The 19954-nt window shown below is 44.3% G+C and overlaps 1 protein-coding gene across 5 annotated transcripts in view; it reads right to left on the bottom strand.

Annotated features, from left to right (window-relative positions):
* The window catches only part of KNL1 (kinetochore scaffold 1), a 30317-nt gene that overhangs the window by 9278 nt on the left and 1085 nt on the right, over positions 1 to 19954 (bottom strand). For all 5 annotated transcript variants that reach the window (XM_069950172.1, XM_069950176.1, XM_069950177.1 and 2 more), the window contains exons 2-10: positions 17284 to 17335; positions 17076 to 17115; positions 16026 to 16115; positions 14620 to 14681; positions 12851 to 12903; positions 11457 to 11487; positions 7357 to 7391; positions 7224 to 7276; positions 51 to 5522 (exon numbers count right to left, since the gene is read on the bottom strand). In XM_069950172.1, the coding sequence (XP_069806273.1) occupies positions 51 to 5522; positions 7224 to 7276; positions 7357 to 7391; positions 11457 to 11487; positions 12851 to 12903; positions 14620 to 14681; positions 16026 to 16115; positions 17076 to 17115; positions 17284 to 17312 (5865 nt within the window). In that variant the 5' untranslated portion in view covers positions 17313 to 17335. The remainder of the gene's footprint in view (positions 1 to 50; positions 5523 to 7223; positions 7277 to 7356; positions 7392 to 11456; positions 11488 to 12850; positions 12904 to 14619; positions 14682 to 16025; positions 16116 to 17075; positions 17116 to 17283; positions 17336 to 19954) is intronic.

Genomic DNA, 19954 nt, shown 5'->3' with positions numbered 1-19954 from the left:
ATGGGGAAACCAAGTGTCTGGTATTTTAGAAAAACAAAGCTTCGACTTACTTGTGCCTCATCTTTTTCTGGAATCTCTTCATTCCACCGTGCTCTCTTTTCTCGCTGACTCTCCTCATTATCATCCTTGTCCTCTGTGTATCGGACTCTTTTCTGAGAGTTCATGGATTCTTTTGGCTGAGAAGTGGACACGTTCAGGTCCTGCTGCCGGGCTTCCTTCTCACACAGCTCCTCCCAAGCTCCTTCAGGCACCTCGTATTGAAACACACTGTTAATCTCTTGATCCTCTGGACAAGCAGGAAGCATCTCTTCATCTATTCGCTGCCCTTCTTCCATAACACCTAATGACTTCAGACGTGCCGCATAACTGTCAAGGTTTTGGGTTTCAGCTTCGGAAGCTGAAGGTAAAATTGGTTCGAGGATGTTACTTGTACTTGACGCCCTTTTGTTGGGCAACCTGGGCTGAAACACTTTGACCGATAGCCTGTTTGAAAAGCGATGTTCCTTGGCCGTTTCTTTAGGTTGCTCATCATTTGGTTCCTTTCCTTGAATGTGTTCTCTGTTAAGTAACTCTGTGTTCAATCCTTGTTCAGAACCTAAAGGATCCGAACCCTGGGAGGTTGCTGGGAGCTGATCGATAAGGCTAGAGACGGGCGCGGTGTGATGGGGCGAATCTTTCCACCTCTGGGACAGACTCCTTATCTTTGAGCGAATGTCTGCAACGCTTCTCCGATGATTTCTGCCTCTCAATGAACATTCTGAAGCCACAAAACCTTTAATACAGGAGGAGATGTCTTCAGGAAAACTAACATTCATTTCAGGGTCTTTGTGAAGTGATCCGTCTTCTGGGTTTTCAGCATCCTGCACGGCACCTGTAACTTGGTCGATCAAATCAGACACTGGGTCAACGTCCTCCACAGTTGTGTCTTGATGTTCAGGGTTTTCTCCTTTCACTTCTGGGACTTGGTTGGACATTACATCTATAGCCACAGTGTCTTTGACTAGAAACTGAAAAGACACCCTTTTTCCCTTTCCTTTTGTCAGCCTCCTTTCAGGTGACGTTCCTGGGTCTTTTTGAGGATCAGAAGTTTCTACAGTAGGGATACATGTCTTCTGTCCTTCAGGTTCGATACTGTCTCTAGAATCAGAGGGATCACAGTTCAATGCGCCCATCTCCTGAACAGATCCAAGTTCGCTGCACATGTTCAGATTCTCAGTTTTTGCTTCTAACAATTGGCCTTGGAATCCATTCTCATGTTCCAGTTTATCATCAGGAATATGATGTTTAGAAGCCAACATTGGTACACTTTCAGCATGGGTGCCATCACTCGATTCAGCTTGTGTTCTAGATTGATCAATTTCACATGAAGTTCTAGAAACTGGAGAACAAACCTTTACAGGAGCGGTGATCGGAGCGACTTCCAAAGCTTTGTTCTCAATGGCCATTGTATGAGATCTGGTCATTTCCATCTCACCCTGACTACATATAGTTTTATCGTAGGAAAACTTATTGATTAGACTCTCAGTAGGATCAACATTCATGTCACTCTCCTCCATGTTATAGACTAGAAGTGTAGTTTTATCACTAAATGCTACAGACTTCCTGTGGGAAGAAACACTTTTCCTATTTGAAAGAACGTCCGAAACATGAAGACTTCTACTGTGTGGTTCATCTGATAGATGATCAATAAAGACTGGCTTTGTACAGTCCATGTCTTCATCCTTGGACCATATCCTGTTCGTAGATGTACCATATTCGCCATTATTTGTTAGATCAGGAACGGCATTTCCATCAGTCAGCTTCTTCACATTAACGCTTTCATTCTTTGTGCTGTCCAGTATTTTGCTTTCGATGGCTGTAGTAAGGGATCTGGAGATGTCCATCTCATTCTGTCCATATAAACATATAGTCACATTCTGTGATTCCACAGATACAGGGGTAGGTTTCTCCAAATGGTTTCCAATTTTTTTGCCAAATGCCGGGTCTGTACTGCTATCCCTTCCCATTTCTATATCCAACGTCCTACCTTGGACAAGGGATCGTCTGGACAATAAGGAATGGTGTGGATCAGTACTTCTTCTATCGGTTAGATTCTGGTTTTCGGTCTTCGTACCTTCCTGTATTTTGCTGTCGATGGCCGTAGTATGGGACTGAGTAATGTCCATCTCACATTGAAATACAGTGTTACCCTGCAATTCAGTAGAAACAGGAATATTTTTCTTTAAATGGTTTCGTTTATCTACGCCAAATGCCCCATCAAGGTCTTTATTCCTTCCCATCTCTAAATCTAAAGTCCTCCCTTCTACATAGGAACGTCTTGACAAAGAGGGATGCTGGGAATCATTATCTGCTAGCATAATATCAGCACAGCTCTGTGTTTGATTCTCGCCATGTGTGCCTTCTAATATGGCTGCAGTATGGGACCTGGTTCTGTCCATATTCTGTTCATACAAGCATGTAGTCTTATCCTGCGACTCAGTGACAGAAGTGTTCTTCTTATCCTTGTCCAACACAAGGTGGAGACCTTTATCCTTTGTCATTTCTAAGTCTAAAGCCATCCCTTCTGCTAGGGACCGCCTCAACGATGCTGGAAGTTGCAGATTATTGTTGGTCAAGGAAGCCGTTCTTGGTCTATCGGCTGGCTTTTTAGCATTACTGTTCTTCATCTCTGTGCTCTGTAATGCTTTGCTTTCGATGGTTGTAGTATGGGTCCTGGTAATGTCCATATCATTTTGTTCATATAAACGTATAGTCTTATCTGGCGATTCAATAGACACACGAGTGTGTTTCTCTAAATGGTCTTTGTTATCCTTGTCAAATGCCCAGTCCCTTCCCATGTCTACAGTTTTCCCTTCCACAAGGGACAGTCTTGACAATAAGGAAGGCTGCAGAGCATTCCCAGGATTTTCACTGTCAATAAACACTGTATTTGACCGAGTAATATCCATATCTTGATCTGACTCGTTTCTCTGAGTAAAGTCATGCACCGAAGGCCTGGAAATATATTTTTCATCACCAAAATGGCTCTTATTTGTCAATAAAGAACCAACGGGATTTTGCAACGTATACTTCACATGATCATTACCCACATCCGTGATAAGCTTATTTGCAATAGATACTGTATGTGCTCTGGTCATATCCATATCATCTTGGTCATCCAGATACATTGTTTTATCCTTGAAGGAATCATATGGTGGCATTACCTTGTTCCAAGGCTGTGTCTTCCTTGCAGCAGTAAGATGACCTGCATTGACATGTGTCATGTCCATATCACTTTCCTGATGGACGGTCACATCAGAAAGCGGCTGCTTGGACTCTTTACATGCTGGGTCCCTCTCACAATAACTCATGTTTGTTACAAAACCTAAGTTATCTAGAGCGGATTTAAGAGGGACGTTCTTTTCTGAAGCGGATAGATCGTGTAACCCTACTTTATCTCCCTCAATAAGCATTGTATGACTTCTCGTAATATCCATGTCCTCTCCCTGAGGAAGAAGAGTTGTATCCTTAAAGCAAAAGACTTCTTCCTTATTTATTAATGAAGCGTTAACGTTTTGGGACACACTTTTTACACGGTCACTAACTGCATCTACAATCAGCTTGTTTTCTATAGCTACTGTATGCACTCTGGTCATGTCCATATCATCCTGGTCATCTGGATGCAATTGTTGATTCTTGGAGTCAAATGGGGGATTTACTTTGGTCCAAGACTGTGACTTCTTTGCAGCAATAAGTAGCCCTGCATTAACATTTGTCATGTCCATATCTCCCTCCTGATTGACAGTTTCATCATGGAGCTTACATGCTGGGTCCTTCTCCCAATACTTTGTGACTACACTGTCTACACCAGAAGTAGCAAAAGAAACATCTTTTCCTGACACGGATAGATTAAGCAATCCGACTGGATTTCTCTCAATAAGCATTGTATGACTTCTTGTCATGTCCATGTCCTCTCCCTGAGGAAGAAGAGTGGTAAGCTCCAAGCCAAAGGCTCTCTCCTTCCTTTGAGTAGACATTACATTAGGATTGTTGCTTAATAAAACTGTATTGTTTCTAGTAAGTTCCATTTCATGCTCTTTATCAAAATGAAGAGTTTTATCAGGACCGAAGCCAATCTCATTTTGGTACGTATGGGGCTGGCCTTCTTCTGCGGGGCCATCTTGCCTTATCCGAATAGTATGACTTCTCGTAATGTCCATGTCCTCTCCTTGAGGAAGAAGAGTGGTAAGGTCAACGCCAAAGACTCTTTCTTTCCTTTGCGTAGACGTAACACTTGGATTGTTTAAGAAAACCGAATTGTTTCTGGTAAGGTCCATCTCATTTTCCTTATCATAAAGAATGGTTTTATCAGAAGTAAAGGCAGACTCATTGCGGCACTTAGGCATTTGAATTTCCTCAGAGGGGCTGTCTTGCCTTATGTGAACAGTATGACTTCTTGTCATATCCATGTCCACTCCCTGAGGAAGAAGAGTGGTAAGCTCCATGCCAAAGAATCTCTCCTTCCTATGTGTAGATGTAACACTTGGATTGTTTAAGAAAACGGAATGGTTTCTGGAAAGGTCCATCTCATTTTCCTTATCATACAGAACTGTTTTATCGGAAGTGAAACCAGTCTTGTTGCAGCCCTTAGGCATTTCGACTTCCTCAGAAGGGCTGTCTTGCCTTATGTGAACAGTATGACTTCTTGTCATATCCATGTCCTCTCCCTGAGGAAGAAGAGTGGTAAGCTCCATGTCGAGGAATCTCTCTTTCCTTTCAGTAGATGTAACACTTGGATTATTTAAGAAAACAGAACTGTTTCTGGTAAGTTCCATTTCATTCTCCTTATAATGAATGGTTTTATTAGAAGCTAAAGCAGTCTCATTTCGAGATGTATGCAGCTGGACATCCCGAGCGGGGCCAGTTTGCCCTATGCGAGCAGTGTGACTACAGGTTAGATCCATGTCATCTTCTATGAACACGGACTGGTTACTGGAAGGGAATCTGTGTAAATCTTTGCTTCTTACATCACTAAGGTCAGATACAGAAAACAGCTTAGGTTGACTGGTGCCATTGTCACGGCCTGAGATTTCTCTATTAAATGTTGGAAAAAAAGAATCAATGTTGGCGGTGTGGCACTTGGTTAGGTCGAGCTCATCCTCCTGTTCTCGGAATATCACTGTGAGGTTTCCTGTATTGTCCTTGGTCAGAGCAAATGGAAAAGCGTTCTCCTTTTCATCAGCTCTTAAAGAATTTGTTGGTTTTGATTTATCACTTTCCAAACGTGCCAAAAAGTCGCTAAAGTTTATTTTGTTGTCCACCGAAGAATCTCTCTTGGACATAACGTCAGTAGGTTTCTCAACAGCGGTAACACCCTCGATGGTTTGGGATTTTAAACTGGCCAAGAACTGGCTGGTGTCTATCTTCTTTGGTTTCTCCTCAAGTAGTCCGTGAATGGCTATTGTGCTGTTTGCTGTCATTTCCATGTCATTGTCCGAAGAGAAGAAAATCGTTCTGTCTTTAGCTCCATCAGAATAATCCCACTGTAAAGTGATAAAAATAATAGGTTAGATAAAGAAAATACATACTGTAAAGACATCTTACACAACCTGCAATCATATCACAAAAGGGTATACCAGGCATGCAAGCTTATCGCAAGATACTTGAGTGAGCCTACTGCACAGACAACTACTGAATTAGGGGGCTTATAAGAAACTGAAGGCCATGTCTAAATTTGAATCTGGGGTCCGTGGATAGACACCTGGGGTTGCCTACTCTATTTCTAAAGCGGATTCCTATAGAATCTTTTTCATTGCTGGTGGATCAGAATAGAAGTGTAGCTGGGAGACGAGGGTTGAGGGACTGAGTGGGGTAGGGCTGGGCGATATGGCCAAAAAATAAAGTCTTAACATTTAGCCAGTGCTATAATAGTGGCAGTAATATTACATAATAGATCTGTCACTTGATATATGATGCCTTAAATAAGGGCAGCTTAGACTAGTGCAGACATGTCAAACTCTGGCCCGCGGTGCCATTATTTTTGGCCGCCACAATATTCCTCTCATATATATTCTGGCCCGCCGACATCGCAAATTATAATATGGGAGGTCCGAATGGCCACTCAGACCTCCTATATTATAATCTTGTAGGCCACAGGAAGTTTTTAGCCTGCGGCCTAGCAGTATGTAAGAATTGTCCAGGCACCGAAAAAGGCAGTCGTCATGCGCGTCCAGCGCCGCAAACGCAATGACGCCGTTGTGCGCATCCTGCGCCGAAGACGCGGTGAGGTTGACGTGCGGCCGGTGCCGGGCACCTCCTGCGCCGGGTGGGGCTGCAGGAAGGGAGAGTCTATGGGGGAGGGCTGGCTACTACATAAGAGGCTATGGGGGAGGGCTGGCTACTATATAACAGGCTATTGGAGAGGACTGGCTTCTATATAAGACTATTGGGGAGGGCTGGCTTCTATATAAAAGACTATTGGGGCTGGCTACTATATGGGGTACTACTGGGAGGGCTGGTTAATATATGGGACATTTGGGGGTGGTAACTATTATATAGGTCACCATTGGGAGGGCTGGCTACTATGAGGGGCACCAGTAGTAGGGCTAACTACTATGTGGGGCAATATTGGGAGGCATGGTTACTATGTGGGACACTATTGGACGAGTTGGCTACAGCATAGGGCACAGTTATGGGATAACATACTGCTTGGGGGAAATAATGGGTAACCGTTGGGGTTGGGGTTTAACAATATCATAGCAATTTATCATAGTACACATTACAGACAGTGCCAGGAACACTACACACTAATCTGAGAGTGCCAGGAGCGCCGCATGCCCTCTTTAATAAATATCAAGGTTGGCCCGCGACTTTGTCTAATTTTTTATTTTGGCTTACTGTGTATTTGAGTTTGACACCCCTGAACTAGTGACAGAACGATATATATCTTACATCATTCTGATCAGCAGTTTTCCTGATATGCAGGAGAATAGGCTTCATGCCACACTGCACCCTCCTGCCGCTGATAGACAGCTGTCTGCCTATACACATACACACAGAATACATAGACAACTGCCATTTAGCAGCCGGTGGGCAGAGGGATCTGGTGCTCATGAATATCAAGGGCTACCGAGTACATGCACACAATGGGGAGGACAAGCATGAGGTGGTCAGAGTCCTTGTTATGAGAGAGGGCTTCTCCTACTGACAGAACCTCTTTAAGAACAAGAGAAAACTACACTTACATCTGCATTGTGACCGGGGACTTGAAGAGGTCCATGAAGCAGGGTTTCCATTCCTATAATTTAATAGAAGATTGTTAGCAAAATTATATTTTACCCTGCAAGTGAAAAAGACATGTAGAAGAGATGTGTGTACCTGCAATCTCACATGGAGCAGCCGCTGCTTTATTGCTGTGAAATAAAGACAGAGAATAATTAAGAGAAGAACAGGTACAAGATGAGGGAAAAGTCTCAGGACACCCTATTATTTAAGGAATGAAAAGAAAATGACATATACTTGAACACCCCCGGCTTAAAAGTATCACAAAGTTGCAACAACCAGGAATGCTTCCTGTGGTACACCGCTATTTGACGTGTTCAATGTGTTGTGGACACAGGGAATTTAAAGATGCCATTTTTGTCTGACATTTATAAAAAAAAAAAAAAAAAAAAAAACAACAACATTGTCCACAGGGAGGCTCCATTAAAACAAAGCGAAACTGGTGGAATTCTGCCAATCCCGCCAGCCTCAGTGTCATAATGACTATGTCTATGGGAGGCTTGCGCGCCTCTGTTCTCCGCGCTGAAGAATGGACATGTTCATTCTTCAGCGCGGAGAGGGGAGGCGCGCGAGCCTCCCATAGACTGTCATTATGACAGGGAGGCTGGCAGCATTATGCCGGTTTTGCTCTGTGTGAATAGAGCCTAAGGCTGCATGCACATGCTCCATAGATCACAGGTGCTGCGGAGTGTGAAGCTGAGGGCCAGCATTGGGAACTCCAGGCGTCATGTATCGTTACTAAATTGGGAACTCCAAAGCTATTAAAATCTTCCCGCTACTGTAGTGTCACCCAAAAGTAGGGTGAAGACTTGAATAGGCCGTCAATTTCACTACACAACCAACACGCAACTCTGGATTATACATGCATTTCAGTCAACTAGCTTGTATACAGTGTTGGCTAATAGGAGAGCAGACCAGCGTTTGTAGCTGTAGACCCAAACACAAAGACTGGGATGGCGGGCCTCTCACTTTGGTGCACATTTACTTAGACATCTTCCACTAAGATTCACATAAATAAGCTAAATGATAGATTTTTTAACTTGTATCTGGCGTTTCAGGTGACTTGAAGGAGTTATCCAGCAATACAAAAAATTTTCTACTTTCTTACAGAGACAGCACCACTCTTCTCTCCATGTCAGGTGTAGTTTGCAGTTGAACTCCATTAACTTCAATAGAACAGAGAGTTACAGAACCTGCACCCAAACTGGACAAGAGCAGTGCTGTCTATGGAAGAAAGGGACCATGTTTTTCTAAATGCTGGATAATCCCTTTAAAGTGACACTGTCCCCCCCCCTTTGTGCATTCTGACATCTCTACACAGATGTAAAGGGTAAATTTAGCGGTTTTCATACCTTATTTTATTTCATACGTCTGGGGGGTGGTTCAAGTAAAAAGTCATCTTTTATCAACTGCAGATTGTTAAGTGGGCGGGGCCTCGCAGCATTAGCGCCACTTAGTACCGCCCACCCCACCGTTGGCCCCGCCCCCTCACCAGCCATTGGAACAGGCTGACCTAAAGGTCTAGGCCACACCCCCTCTAGACCAGCCCACCAATGACCACCAAGGGGGCGGGACCAACTGTGGCGTTGTGGTCAGAGCTAAGTGGCGCTAATGCCCCGAGGCCCCGCCCACTTAACACAATCTGCAGTTCATAAAAGATCACTTTTTACTTGAACAAGCACCAAGACGTATGATATAAAATAAGGTGTGAAAACTGCTAAATATACCCTTTACACCTGTGTAGAGATGTCAGAATGCACAAAAGGGGGTGACAGTGTCACTTTAAAGGAGTTGGCCACTTTATAGTAAAATTGCTCAGTGTACAGTATTAGTAAGTGTATTCACTGTATATATTACAAGAACTGTATCACTGTACTCACTGTACATACTGCTAGCAGCTCCCTGTCTACTCACTGTATATACTGACAGCTAGTTGGCAGAGCCTAATGTCTGTACTCACAGAGGAGGAGATTCTGCACTGTCTGTGTAGAGCCCAAAAAGCAGCAGCATGGAAGTAATAACAGAGCAACAGTGTGGAGTCTAAACTGTGTATAAGATGTTGGGAGGACGGCACAAAGTATTCCTAAGCTGATGAAGGCCATGCTTAGCCGAAACGCATCCTTACTGTACCTGAAGTCTACTGCACTAGAATAAATTAGCAGAACTACTTGGTGAATGCCGGGTCCTTTCTACTACCAATCTAAACTGAGTATAAAACCTTGGGGTCAGATGATCTACTGGTCTCCAGGCTGTCCCCCAGACCTCCAGAAACTACCACAGCAACAAATATGAATGGCCAGCAGAGGAGTCTAGCAGGAGCTTTCTCTCTGGGAAGATCAGGCTTTCGGTCAAACCTTCAGCTGACTGCTATCCGAAATCCATGGCTCGCTTTACCTAACTGACCTTAATATAAAGGGTTACTTAGGTGATTTTTTTTTATAATAAACTGGTGTCAGAAAGTTACAAAGATTTGTAAAAGACTTCTATTAAAAGGGGGGGGGGAGGAGTCCAAAGCCTTCCAGTACTTATCAGCTGCTGTACATCCTGCAGGAAGTGGTGTATTCTGTCCAGTCTGAAACAGTGCTCTCTGCTGCCACCACTAATCTGGACACTACCTGTCACAGACAGGAGAGGTTTTCTATAGGGATATGCTCCTGCTCTAGACCCTTCCGGACAGAGGTAGCAGCAGAGAGTTCTGTGTCAGACTTACTGCAGGACATACAGCAGCTGATAAGTACTGGAAGATGATTTATATAATTTTATGACATCAATTGATTGGAAAACCATTTTTCTCTCTCTGGTAACCCTTTAATCTATGGGACTAGACATGAGCTAGACATTATGTAGGTAGATCATATTCTGCATTGGTAAGTTCCATTATTATAATTTTTCACTTAGGGTAGCTTCACACACACCGTATCCCAGCAGATTTGATCTAAGCAACTGAACACAGAATCAAATCTGCACCATCACATCTGCTGCGGATCCTGTATGTGTGAACACACCCTTAAAGTGATAGTCACCCCCTTCACTTTAGCTTCATTTAATCAGTTAGCAGTGTCAACTCAGCGAGGTTTCACTGCAGTTGGGCCCCATCTCCTGGCTGGTGAAGGGCCCAAGTGTCAAAGCCCCGCCTAGGTGACACTGTCCACCGATAAACCCCTTTGCGTCCCATGACATACCTGGTACGTCATAGTGGCGCGAGGGGAATTCAGAGAGGGATCCTGCTGGGAGCCCGCTCTAATTGGCGCCGCTCCTGGCTGCTACCTGCAGCCGGGGAGCACCTCTATTAGCCGGCATGGGTCCCGTTGCCGCGCCGCCTAATTAAGCATTTAAATGCAGCTGTCAAAACTGACAGCTGCATTTAAATGCTGTGCTCCGCACATCCCTGGTGTTTACTGGGACGGATGGGGGGCAATCCGTTCTTCTGGCCGGGGTAGGCCTCAGCATTGCAATGAAGCTAATCCCAGCTCGGCAATACATTGCTCTGATCTGCAGCAGGCCAGAGCAATGTATCAAAGATCTAATGGATCATTGCTGTGTCCAGATGTTTTGTTTTTTTTTATTAATAAAAAACCCCCTCCCCTAATAAAAATCCAAATCACTTCCCCCTTTCCATTTTATAAATATAAACAAACATATTTGGTATTGCCACGTGCGTAATTCCCCGAATTAAATTATCACATTCCTGATCTCGCACGGTAAACGGTGTAAGCGCAAGAAAATTCCAAAAGTGCAAAATTGCACATTTTTGGTTGCATCAAACCCAGAATAAAATGGGTGAAAAAATGCAAGCGCTACGGCCTTTTAAACAACGTTGAAAAAGCAAATGCACATATCATATATGAGAATGTCCGCGAGAATTCCGTAGTGGGAACCCACCCTTAAGGGGGTGACAGTATCACTTTTACCTCCATCCCACGTTCACGAGAACTGGAGACTGGGATGGGATATACATTTCTGTAACATAATACCCATAATAGACAGAATGAGAAAATACCACAATGTCCATGATTTCTGTCTGTCTCTTTACTACAATGTATTTGTAATTCTGTTTCTCTGCTTTCAGTCTTTGTACTATGCACTAGGATAATATATTCATATACGAGATGCCCAAATTTTGTGTAGAAAGCAATGAGTTTAGAAAACCTGTCTGCAAATGTGCAAAATGCTGATATTCATGTAACCGTACTTACATGTCACTGCAGGAGGCGCCAGTCCCAAAACCTGTTATAGAAAAGCAAAGCCAGAGCATAAAACAACCTACTGTATGACATACAACACAAAGACATAACAGGAAATCCAAACTGTCAGGATCTGAGCCATTACTGATCCCAGCCATTGCTGGCTGCTGTGAGCAAAATATACTGTGTGTGGAAGAGGATCAGCTCTTGAGCCCACTCCATATGTCATTCCCGACAACATGATGTACAGACATAAAAAGCCTTAGCATGCCCCAACCAGCATGTGGTACACAGTGAGGCTCCGTTCACACAGAGCAAAACTGGCGTAATCCTCTGCTGCAGAATCCCGCCAGCCTGTGTGTCAGAATGGGAGTCTATGGGAGGCCCGCCGCCTCTTCTCTCCACGCTGAAGGAGGAACATGTTCATTTTTCAGCACGGAGATGTGGAGAGAGGAGATGCATGAGCCTCCCATATAGACTCATTATTCCAGTTTTACTCTGTGTGAACGGAGCATAAGGTCACAGTTCAGCAGGTCAATGGCATTAAAGGGATTGTTCACACACAAAAAAAAAAAAAAAGTTTCTTTCAAATCAACTGGTGCCAGAAAGTACCAGAGATTTATAATTTAGTTTTATTTTAAAAAAATCTCAGTTCTTCCAGTACTTATCAGCTTCTGTATGTCTCGCAGGAAGTGGTGTATTTTTTCCAGTTTGACAGTGCTCCCTGCTGCCACCTCTGTCCATGTCAGGAACTGTTCAGAGCAGGAGCAAATCCCCATAGAAAACCTCTACTGCTCTCCAGACTGGAAAGAATACACCACTTCCTGCTGGACATACAGCAGCTGCTAAGTACTGGAAGACTGGAGACTTTTTTTTCTTTAAATAGAAGTAAATTACAAATCTCTGGCACCAGTTGATATTTTTGGGGTGCACTACCTCTTAAAGGTAAGATGCAACTCGCATATAATAGCAAGATCAACACCTGGGACTAGGAAAGGAGCAGCCCTTCAACGCAGATCTACATCACGACAAAACATTTTCTATATCGGAATTCAGATGCTATACAGTAAAATGTCTGATGTACAAAAATGAAAAAAAATAAATAAATAAAATAAAAAAATCATCATCATCTCTAATGTTCAGCAGTTTACAATCCTCTATTGAATTACATAAATTTTAGTGCATAAAAAGAGTTAAAGCAGTTATCCAGTTTGAAAAACATGCCCACTTTCTTCCAGAAAAATCTCATCTCCTGTCCTCAGTTCGGATGATATTGTAATACCACACACAACCTGAGGACACGGGTGGTGCTGTTTAGCAAGAAAGTAGCCGTGCCTTTTCTAAGCCTCTATAACCTCTTTAAGAAACTAGTGCCATGTCTACCCTACAGAACGTCCACAGATTACCTTCATTTTCCTGATCAGCTGATCCGACTGTCTGTAGCTCTGGTGCAAAAACTCTAAAAAGTGACAAGATAAAGTGACCGATCATTTTATTGTAAAAAGATAGTATACACATCCAAGGGCGGAGTCTCCCTGCCTAACACCAACGTATATTTGCTGCCATATTACATTCACAAGTCCTGGCCCAACCGCTGGTTTGATGAACTGACAGCTCTCAGATGGCGTCAGACCAAGAGTTAAAGTGTCACTGCCGTATTTTTTTTTTTTTTGCAGAAATCAATAGTCCAGGCGATTTTAAGAAACTTTGTAATTGGGTTTATTAAGCAAATCTGCCATTATCTGCATTCTAAAAGACTTTCCCCAGGTCCCCCCCTCCATCCTCTCTCTCTCTTTCACTGCTCATTATCAGGAAATCTTGACATTTACATCAGTCAGGCCTTGTGTAATCTATGGAGAGGGGAGGAGGGAGATTAGTCACCAGCAGAGAACAAAGGATTACACAGCGGGACCTGTATGAAAGCTGGTATTCAGAGGTCAGTGCTGAGTTCAGAGGAGATAGTCCGGTGATGTAGCTGTAAATTAACTCTGTTGTCCTGTTTTGGTGCCTCATCTTCCTCCACCCCTCCCCTCTCCATAGAGAACCATGAAGACAGGGGGGAGAGCTTCAAACTGCTTTTTCATGATAAAAATCCATTTTTTAGCTAATCATCCTAATTAAAAAGTTTCATAAAATCTTCTGTACTATTGATTTCTGCAAAAAAAAAAAAAAAAATTAACGTCAGTGACATTTTAACCTCTTAGGGACATATGACATACCGGTACGTCATATGTCCCTAGGGGGTGTTCAGAGCTGGGCCGCGCGGCAACCCTGCTCTGAACCGCCACAATCCCGGGTGCCGCGAGTAGCCCCCCTAACCCCAGGGGGGCTTCTAGTATATGTGTTAAAAAAAAAAAAAAAAAAAATTATTAGTAAAAAGCCCCCTCCCTTATTAAAAGTTTGAATCACCCCCCCCTTTCCCCAGGTTTTAAATAAAAGTAAATAAATAAACAAACATGTTTGCGCACTGGTATCGCCGCGTGCGCAATCTCGCACGGTAAACGGTGTAAGCGCAAAAAAATTCCAAAGTGCGAAATTGCGCATTTTTGGTCGCATCAAATCCAGAAAAAAATTTAATAAAAAGCGATCAAAAAGTCGTATATGCGCAATCAAGGTACCAAAAGAAAGAATACATCATGGCGCAAAAGATGATCACACAGCCCCATAGACCCAAGGATAAAAGCGCTATAAGCCTGGGAATGGAGCGATTTTAAGGAACGTATATTTGTTAATGGTTTGAATTTTTTTACAGGCCATCAGGTAAAAGAAAAGTTATACACTTTATAGATCGTTGTAATCGTAACGATTTGAGGAACATATATAATAAGTCGGTTTTACCCCAGGGCAAATGGCGTACAAATACAGTACAGTGCTGGGAGCCATATAACCCCATACAATACAATACAAGTACAGTGCTGGGAGCCATATAACCCCATATTTATAGCTGTAGGCACGATTTTCTGGTGATTGGTTTCCTTTAACCTGGGGTGGGGTGGGGGGTCATGGTGTTAAAGGTGCCCAGTCTATTACGGTCTTTCTAGATAACGTTAGACCGGTGATGGTTGATGATATATGTGGGTGTAGTTATATATTACATAGATTTACACACACCCCTGCAATTGATTTTAGTTAGGCCAACCTATGGAAACAGCCATCAATGTTAGGTTTACAATACCTTATGTTCTCAGCAAAACTCACACGGCGAGAGCTCGCCCGACGCTTTTCAATGGTAGGTTCCTATCAATTAAATTAGACAAAATCAGTAATTCCTTTCTCCACTGGATCCACCATCAGCAAAGCCTCCATGTTCATTTGTAGGAAGGGAACAGAGACTCTTCTAGCTGAGAAGTTTCCTCACTAAAATAACTCTTGTAGAAAAGGCCATCAATATCCAATTGTGAGGGTGTAACTCCTCGCACCCTCAGCCTGTAGGGTCCTCTGTACTTGTCTGAAGGTCCCAGCCTCCTCAATGTTCCCATTCAAACAGAACAAGACTGCAGCTCCTTGCACCACCACTAATAAGGCTGGGGAGGATATAAGAAATAACCTGCTCTTACCTCCCCACGCTCCTACACTGGTGGCTGCATCCTGTCCCCCGCTCTAGTCCCCAACAGCTTCCTGGTCTGAGCCAGACTACAGCCGCTGATTGGCTGAGCGGACCTCACACGTCATGACCTGGGTCCCCGCACAGACCAGGAAGCGGCAGTATGTGGCCACCAGCACTGGAGCCGTGGAGGCAACACCATGTTATTTCTTTTCTCCTCCCCAGCACTTGTTTAAAAAAGAAGTTACGGGACCGTGCTTGTAATCCAAATCCACTCTTAAACCAAAGCACATTTTCCCATAAGAAATCACTGATATGCAGACAATTGGTTCCACAGAGCTGTGCAGGAGGACAGAGACAGAAACTTTATATACAGCAGTTTGAATGGCTAAGTGTAAGTGCAGGCACTTTATAGGAGCTGTGTATAGCTGAGAGTGTGGGTGCAGGCACATTATAGCAGCAGAGTGTATAGCTGAGAGTGAGTGCAGGCACATTATAGCAGAAATGGAGAGGATGTGAAACACAAGGGCTGACAGAGACTGCAGGGAGTAGAAGGAATGAGCAGGACATGTGGGCACATACACACAGCACTCTGTCCGGGGAGAGAGGGGTTACAGCTATAAAGAGATTACCCCCACAGTCCTGTCCCCTGGTGCAATCCCCAGCCTGAAGAGAATCTGCTATGATTTGGAAGGTGAGGGAGACTTCCTGGGTCAGAGTACAGGGCTGTAGACCCCGCTATGCAGACCATGTCCCTCCTCCACTCCCCCTCCCACCCAGTACAGGGAACCAAAGCAATGCTCTTACACCAAGTCACAATTTTGAAAAACTGTGAGCTCTTCTTGCAAAACGCTCTTAATCCAAGTTAATCTTAAACCTGTATTTGCCCAGACTGCTCCTTTAATACCTTCAGACGAGTGCAAAGGCCCCTACAAATAGTTTCTCGGCTTGCTCATATGAAGTACAATATACTAAGGATATAAAAAAACACCAAATAAGAAGTCTGGTGAAATAGTAGATTAAGACTGCGGCCTTACCTTACTCAGATGGCTGGTCAAGGAACTAACCTGACACAGCTCATTTCCACTTCCGAGATATTTCAGCGGACTACGTGGGGCTTTTAAAATCTGAAATACAAAAGGATGCAATCCTGTGATCTCTCATACAACAGGCCATGTTCACACTGCAGATGGAGCCTCTGTTAGCTCTTCTATTATGCAGTGCTATTCTTGCCATCAAATGACGACCCCAACTCTACAGCCGGCTATACATATACATTTAAAGTGTTAAACAAGTGTCATGCAGCAAGTTCTTATTGGTGATCGGATCCCCAGCGCTGAAGTGCAGCGTTGTGCACTTCAATCCCCAGTTTGCTGTCATCTCTGCCTGGGTACACAAGCTCCATTATACGCCTATGGGGTTTGTCTTGTGCAGCAAGATGAGAAAAGGCAGCAAGCCAGGGTGTGAAGCGCCTAACTAAGCACTTCTCCAAACTTCTTATAGATCACTGGCCATCTAAACACTCAGACCCCAAACTTTACATTATGTGAAAAGTAAGTTGGTCAAACCCACTGATTCTGGAGAGAACTGCTGACAGATGTAGGTCCGGATAATCAGTCAAGCTCCATAGAATTACATTATGAGTGCGGGAGAGGAGCGTAATTCTCCCAATCAGTACGGGTCTGACCCGGACCGATCAAAACTTTTGACATATCTCTAAAACATGTCAAAAGTTTTTTTTATTGTGACAGGGACACTAAGCCCATTTTACATGGACTGACCATCACCAGAGGCCGTTCCTTGGTCTGTATATAAGTGTCAGTGATTGGCCGATGTGCGGGAAAACACCCGCCTGTAGGCTGATTGGAGCTTTTGATTACCAGTAGAATCTATCATTTTCGGTCGCACATGTAAATGATAGCAACAAATATTAATGGCCGCACGAACGATACAGCGATGCCACTTTTTTGCAGCCACGGACAGCTAAACATCACATAACGTAAAAGGACCCTTTAGTCAGTGGGGCCTATCATAAGACCATGCATATATAAACAGACAGAAAGCATGCCGCCAGACAAGAAACATACAGAAGAAAGTCTCCTCCGATGGGCTCGCTCGGGCAGCTCACTGGAAGACAAAAAGAGAAATGCATCATTATCATCATGTGAACAGTAACGTATGTGTGATTTATGAAACCCATCTTCCCGTACTATAACAGGGGTTCTAACTTGATAGAGGGGGCCATCTCATCCCACCCAGAGGCCACAGGTTTCTCATACAGAAACTAGTACTCACCCGCTCTGCGAGGTAGCGTTGCCGTCCATATTGTCTCGTGTTTGCTGGTGCGCTGTACAAAGAATTACAGGCGTGTTAGAAATGACCAGAACAGAACGTGATCACAGCCAAACACTGCAGAGCGTTGTTTATACACTAACGAAACACACCTATACAGCATTACCGCAATGGTCTACAACCTGTGGCTCTCCCGTCATTGCAAAAACACAACTCCCAGTATTCCCCAGCCGCTGTCAGAGGATGCTGGGTGTTGTAGTCCTGTAACAGCTAGAAAACCATAGGTTGGAGATCACTGGTGTAGAACTGTTAGGTGCACAAAAATGAACTGTCTGGGACTTAAAGTGACAGTCGCTGACACTGTTACCCTACACAGGTGTAAAGGGTAAATTTAGCAGTTTTCATACCTATTTTATATCATACGTCATTATGTTTGTTACAGTAAAAAGTGATCTTTTATCATCTGCGGATTGTGCTATCTGGGCGGGGCTTCACGGCGGATGTGGTACTTAGCCCCGCCCACACCACCACCATTGGCCCCGCAACATCATCGGCACATAGGCCCTCATTAACCATTGGTATGGTCCAACCAAGAGGGAGTGGGGCCTAGACCTTTAGGCTGGCCTGTTCCCATGGCCAACGAGGGGCGGGACCTAAGTGCCGATGACGTCACGTCACAGATCCGCACAATCCGCAGATAAAAGATGACTTTTCACTGAAACAAGCACCATGACGTATGATATAAAATAAGGTATGAAAACTGCTAAATTTCCCCTTTACACCTGTGTAGAGACGTCAGAATTCAAAAAGGGGGGTGGACAGTGTCATCAAGTCCCTATTACACGGGGCAATGTGGAGAGCAAGCGAGCACCAACCTGTCAGGCTTGCTCCTTGGCGCCCCTCCTGCTGCAGGTGCTATTACACTCACCAACAACAAGTGAAGAGGAACGTATAAGAGCTGGTGGGGGGGGGGGGGGGAGGGGTGTCGCGGGGAGGCTGCTCAGGGGATTGTCAGATTGTCGCTATTTTAGCCTGTTGCCTGATCGTTGTCTTCTATCACACAAAGCAATTATCGGCCATAATAGTTGGTTACGGACAATATTCACTTTGTGTAATAGGGCCTTTAGAGTCCTCTGAGAAGGTGCTCAGCTCTAAAATGCAGTAAGATCCCTGCCGCTTTATTCAACACCGTGTACGAAGCGTTACATGTCACTCCCACAATGGACTCTTATTTTGTAGAGATGTCAACAGGTCTGGTAGGTCGGGTCCGGAGTGTTCAGATCCCGACCTATCACTTAATAAAGCGAGAAGGGGAGCACATGGTTGAGCGCCATCTCCCTGCACTCTGTGCCAGGATTCTCCCATTGACGTACATCAGGATCCAGCCTCGGTCATGTGACTCCGAGGAAGAACATAGCTAGCATGCGCTTCTCTACCCTTAATCTAAAGATCAGTGTCTAAAGTTTATTTTTTTTTTCATAGACAGTGCCTATTTAAAGGAAACCTGCCATTACCAACGCTGTGGTGTTTCAGAGTAGCCATAGATAGAACACTGGCAGTGTGTGGTCTATGCTGGCTTTTCACTGTCCCACCAGCCTTTACACAGATTTATCTGACAGATTTTTGAAGCCAAAGCCAGGAACAGACAAACAGAACAGGTCATAAAGGAAAGACTGAGATTCTCAAATCCATTCCTGATTTTGGCTTAAATAATCTGTCAGATAAATATCTCTGTGTAAAGGCACCCTTATACTTAGAGATCTGTCAATCAGGGCTTAGAGGAGTCACAGGGGACGCACCCTGATGACTGGGAGCCCTGGCTGTTAGAACTGGGACTCCTCTGCAAGGTTATACTCACATATAGTTAATTGTAGAGTATTGTAAAGCCTGATGGTGCGTTTACACAGGCAGATTTATCTGACAGATTTTTTTAAGCCAAAGTCAGGAACATACTATAAACAGGGAACCGGTCATAAGAAAATCCCCATTTTACACCTGTTTATGCCCTCCCACCTACTGAACTAATTCATTCAATGGGAACACGCAGTTTCTTTACTCCTTAAGGGTGCAAACACACGGCATATACGCTGCGTATTTACTGCTGCAATACGCAGCAGATTAGATCTAAATAACTGAACACAGCATCAAATCTGCTGCGTATCTGCTGTGTGTGTTTGTACCTGTGTGTGTGGGCCGTATGAAAAGAAAAGTTCTGGTCGGTGTTTGGCCTGTATAACAACGGCCATTGTTATACTGTGTGTAAACATAGCCTGATTGTTTCATATGCACCAACAGCAATATATTAAAAGTGAAGTCTGGGCAGACCTCTTTTTTCCCACAAGTGCTTGGGAGGGGGAGGATAAAATAACATTCTCTCAACTTTGCTGCTCCAGCCCTGGTGGCCGCATACCTCCGCTCTGGTCCCCTGGCCTATTCCTGGTCTGAGCCGGACCCGGGTTGTGATGTGTCAGGTCCGCTTAGCTAGTCTGCAGCCAAGGGGGGACCCCACTACAGCTGGTGACTGGCTGAGCTGACACATCACAACCTGGGTCCCGCTCAGACCAGGAATAGGCCAGGGGACCAGAGCGGAGGTATGCGGCCACCAGGGCTGGAGCAGGGGAGGTGAGAGAATGTTATTTCTTTTATGCTCCCCCTCCAAGGCACTTGTGGAAAA

Source organism: Dendropsophus ebraccatus, chromosome 13 (assembly GCF_027789765.1).
Source record: "Dendropsophus ebraccatus isolate aDenEbr1 chromosome 13, aDenEbr1.pat, whole genome shotgun sequence".
In the NCBI taxonomy this organism is placed as follows: Eukaryota; Metazoa; Chordata; class Amphibia; order Anura; family Hylidae; genus Dendropsophus; species Dendropsophus ebraccatus.
Note: the sequence above shows the minus strand (reverse complement) of the source record. Positions and strands in the feature narration are given on the sequence as shown.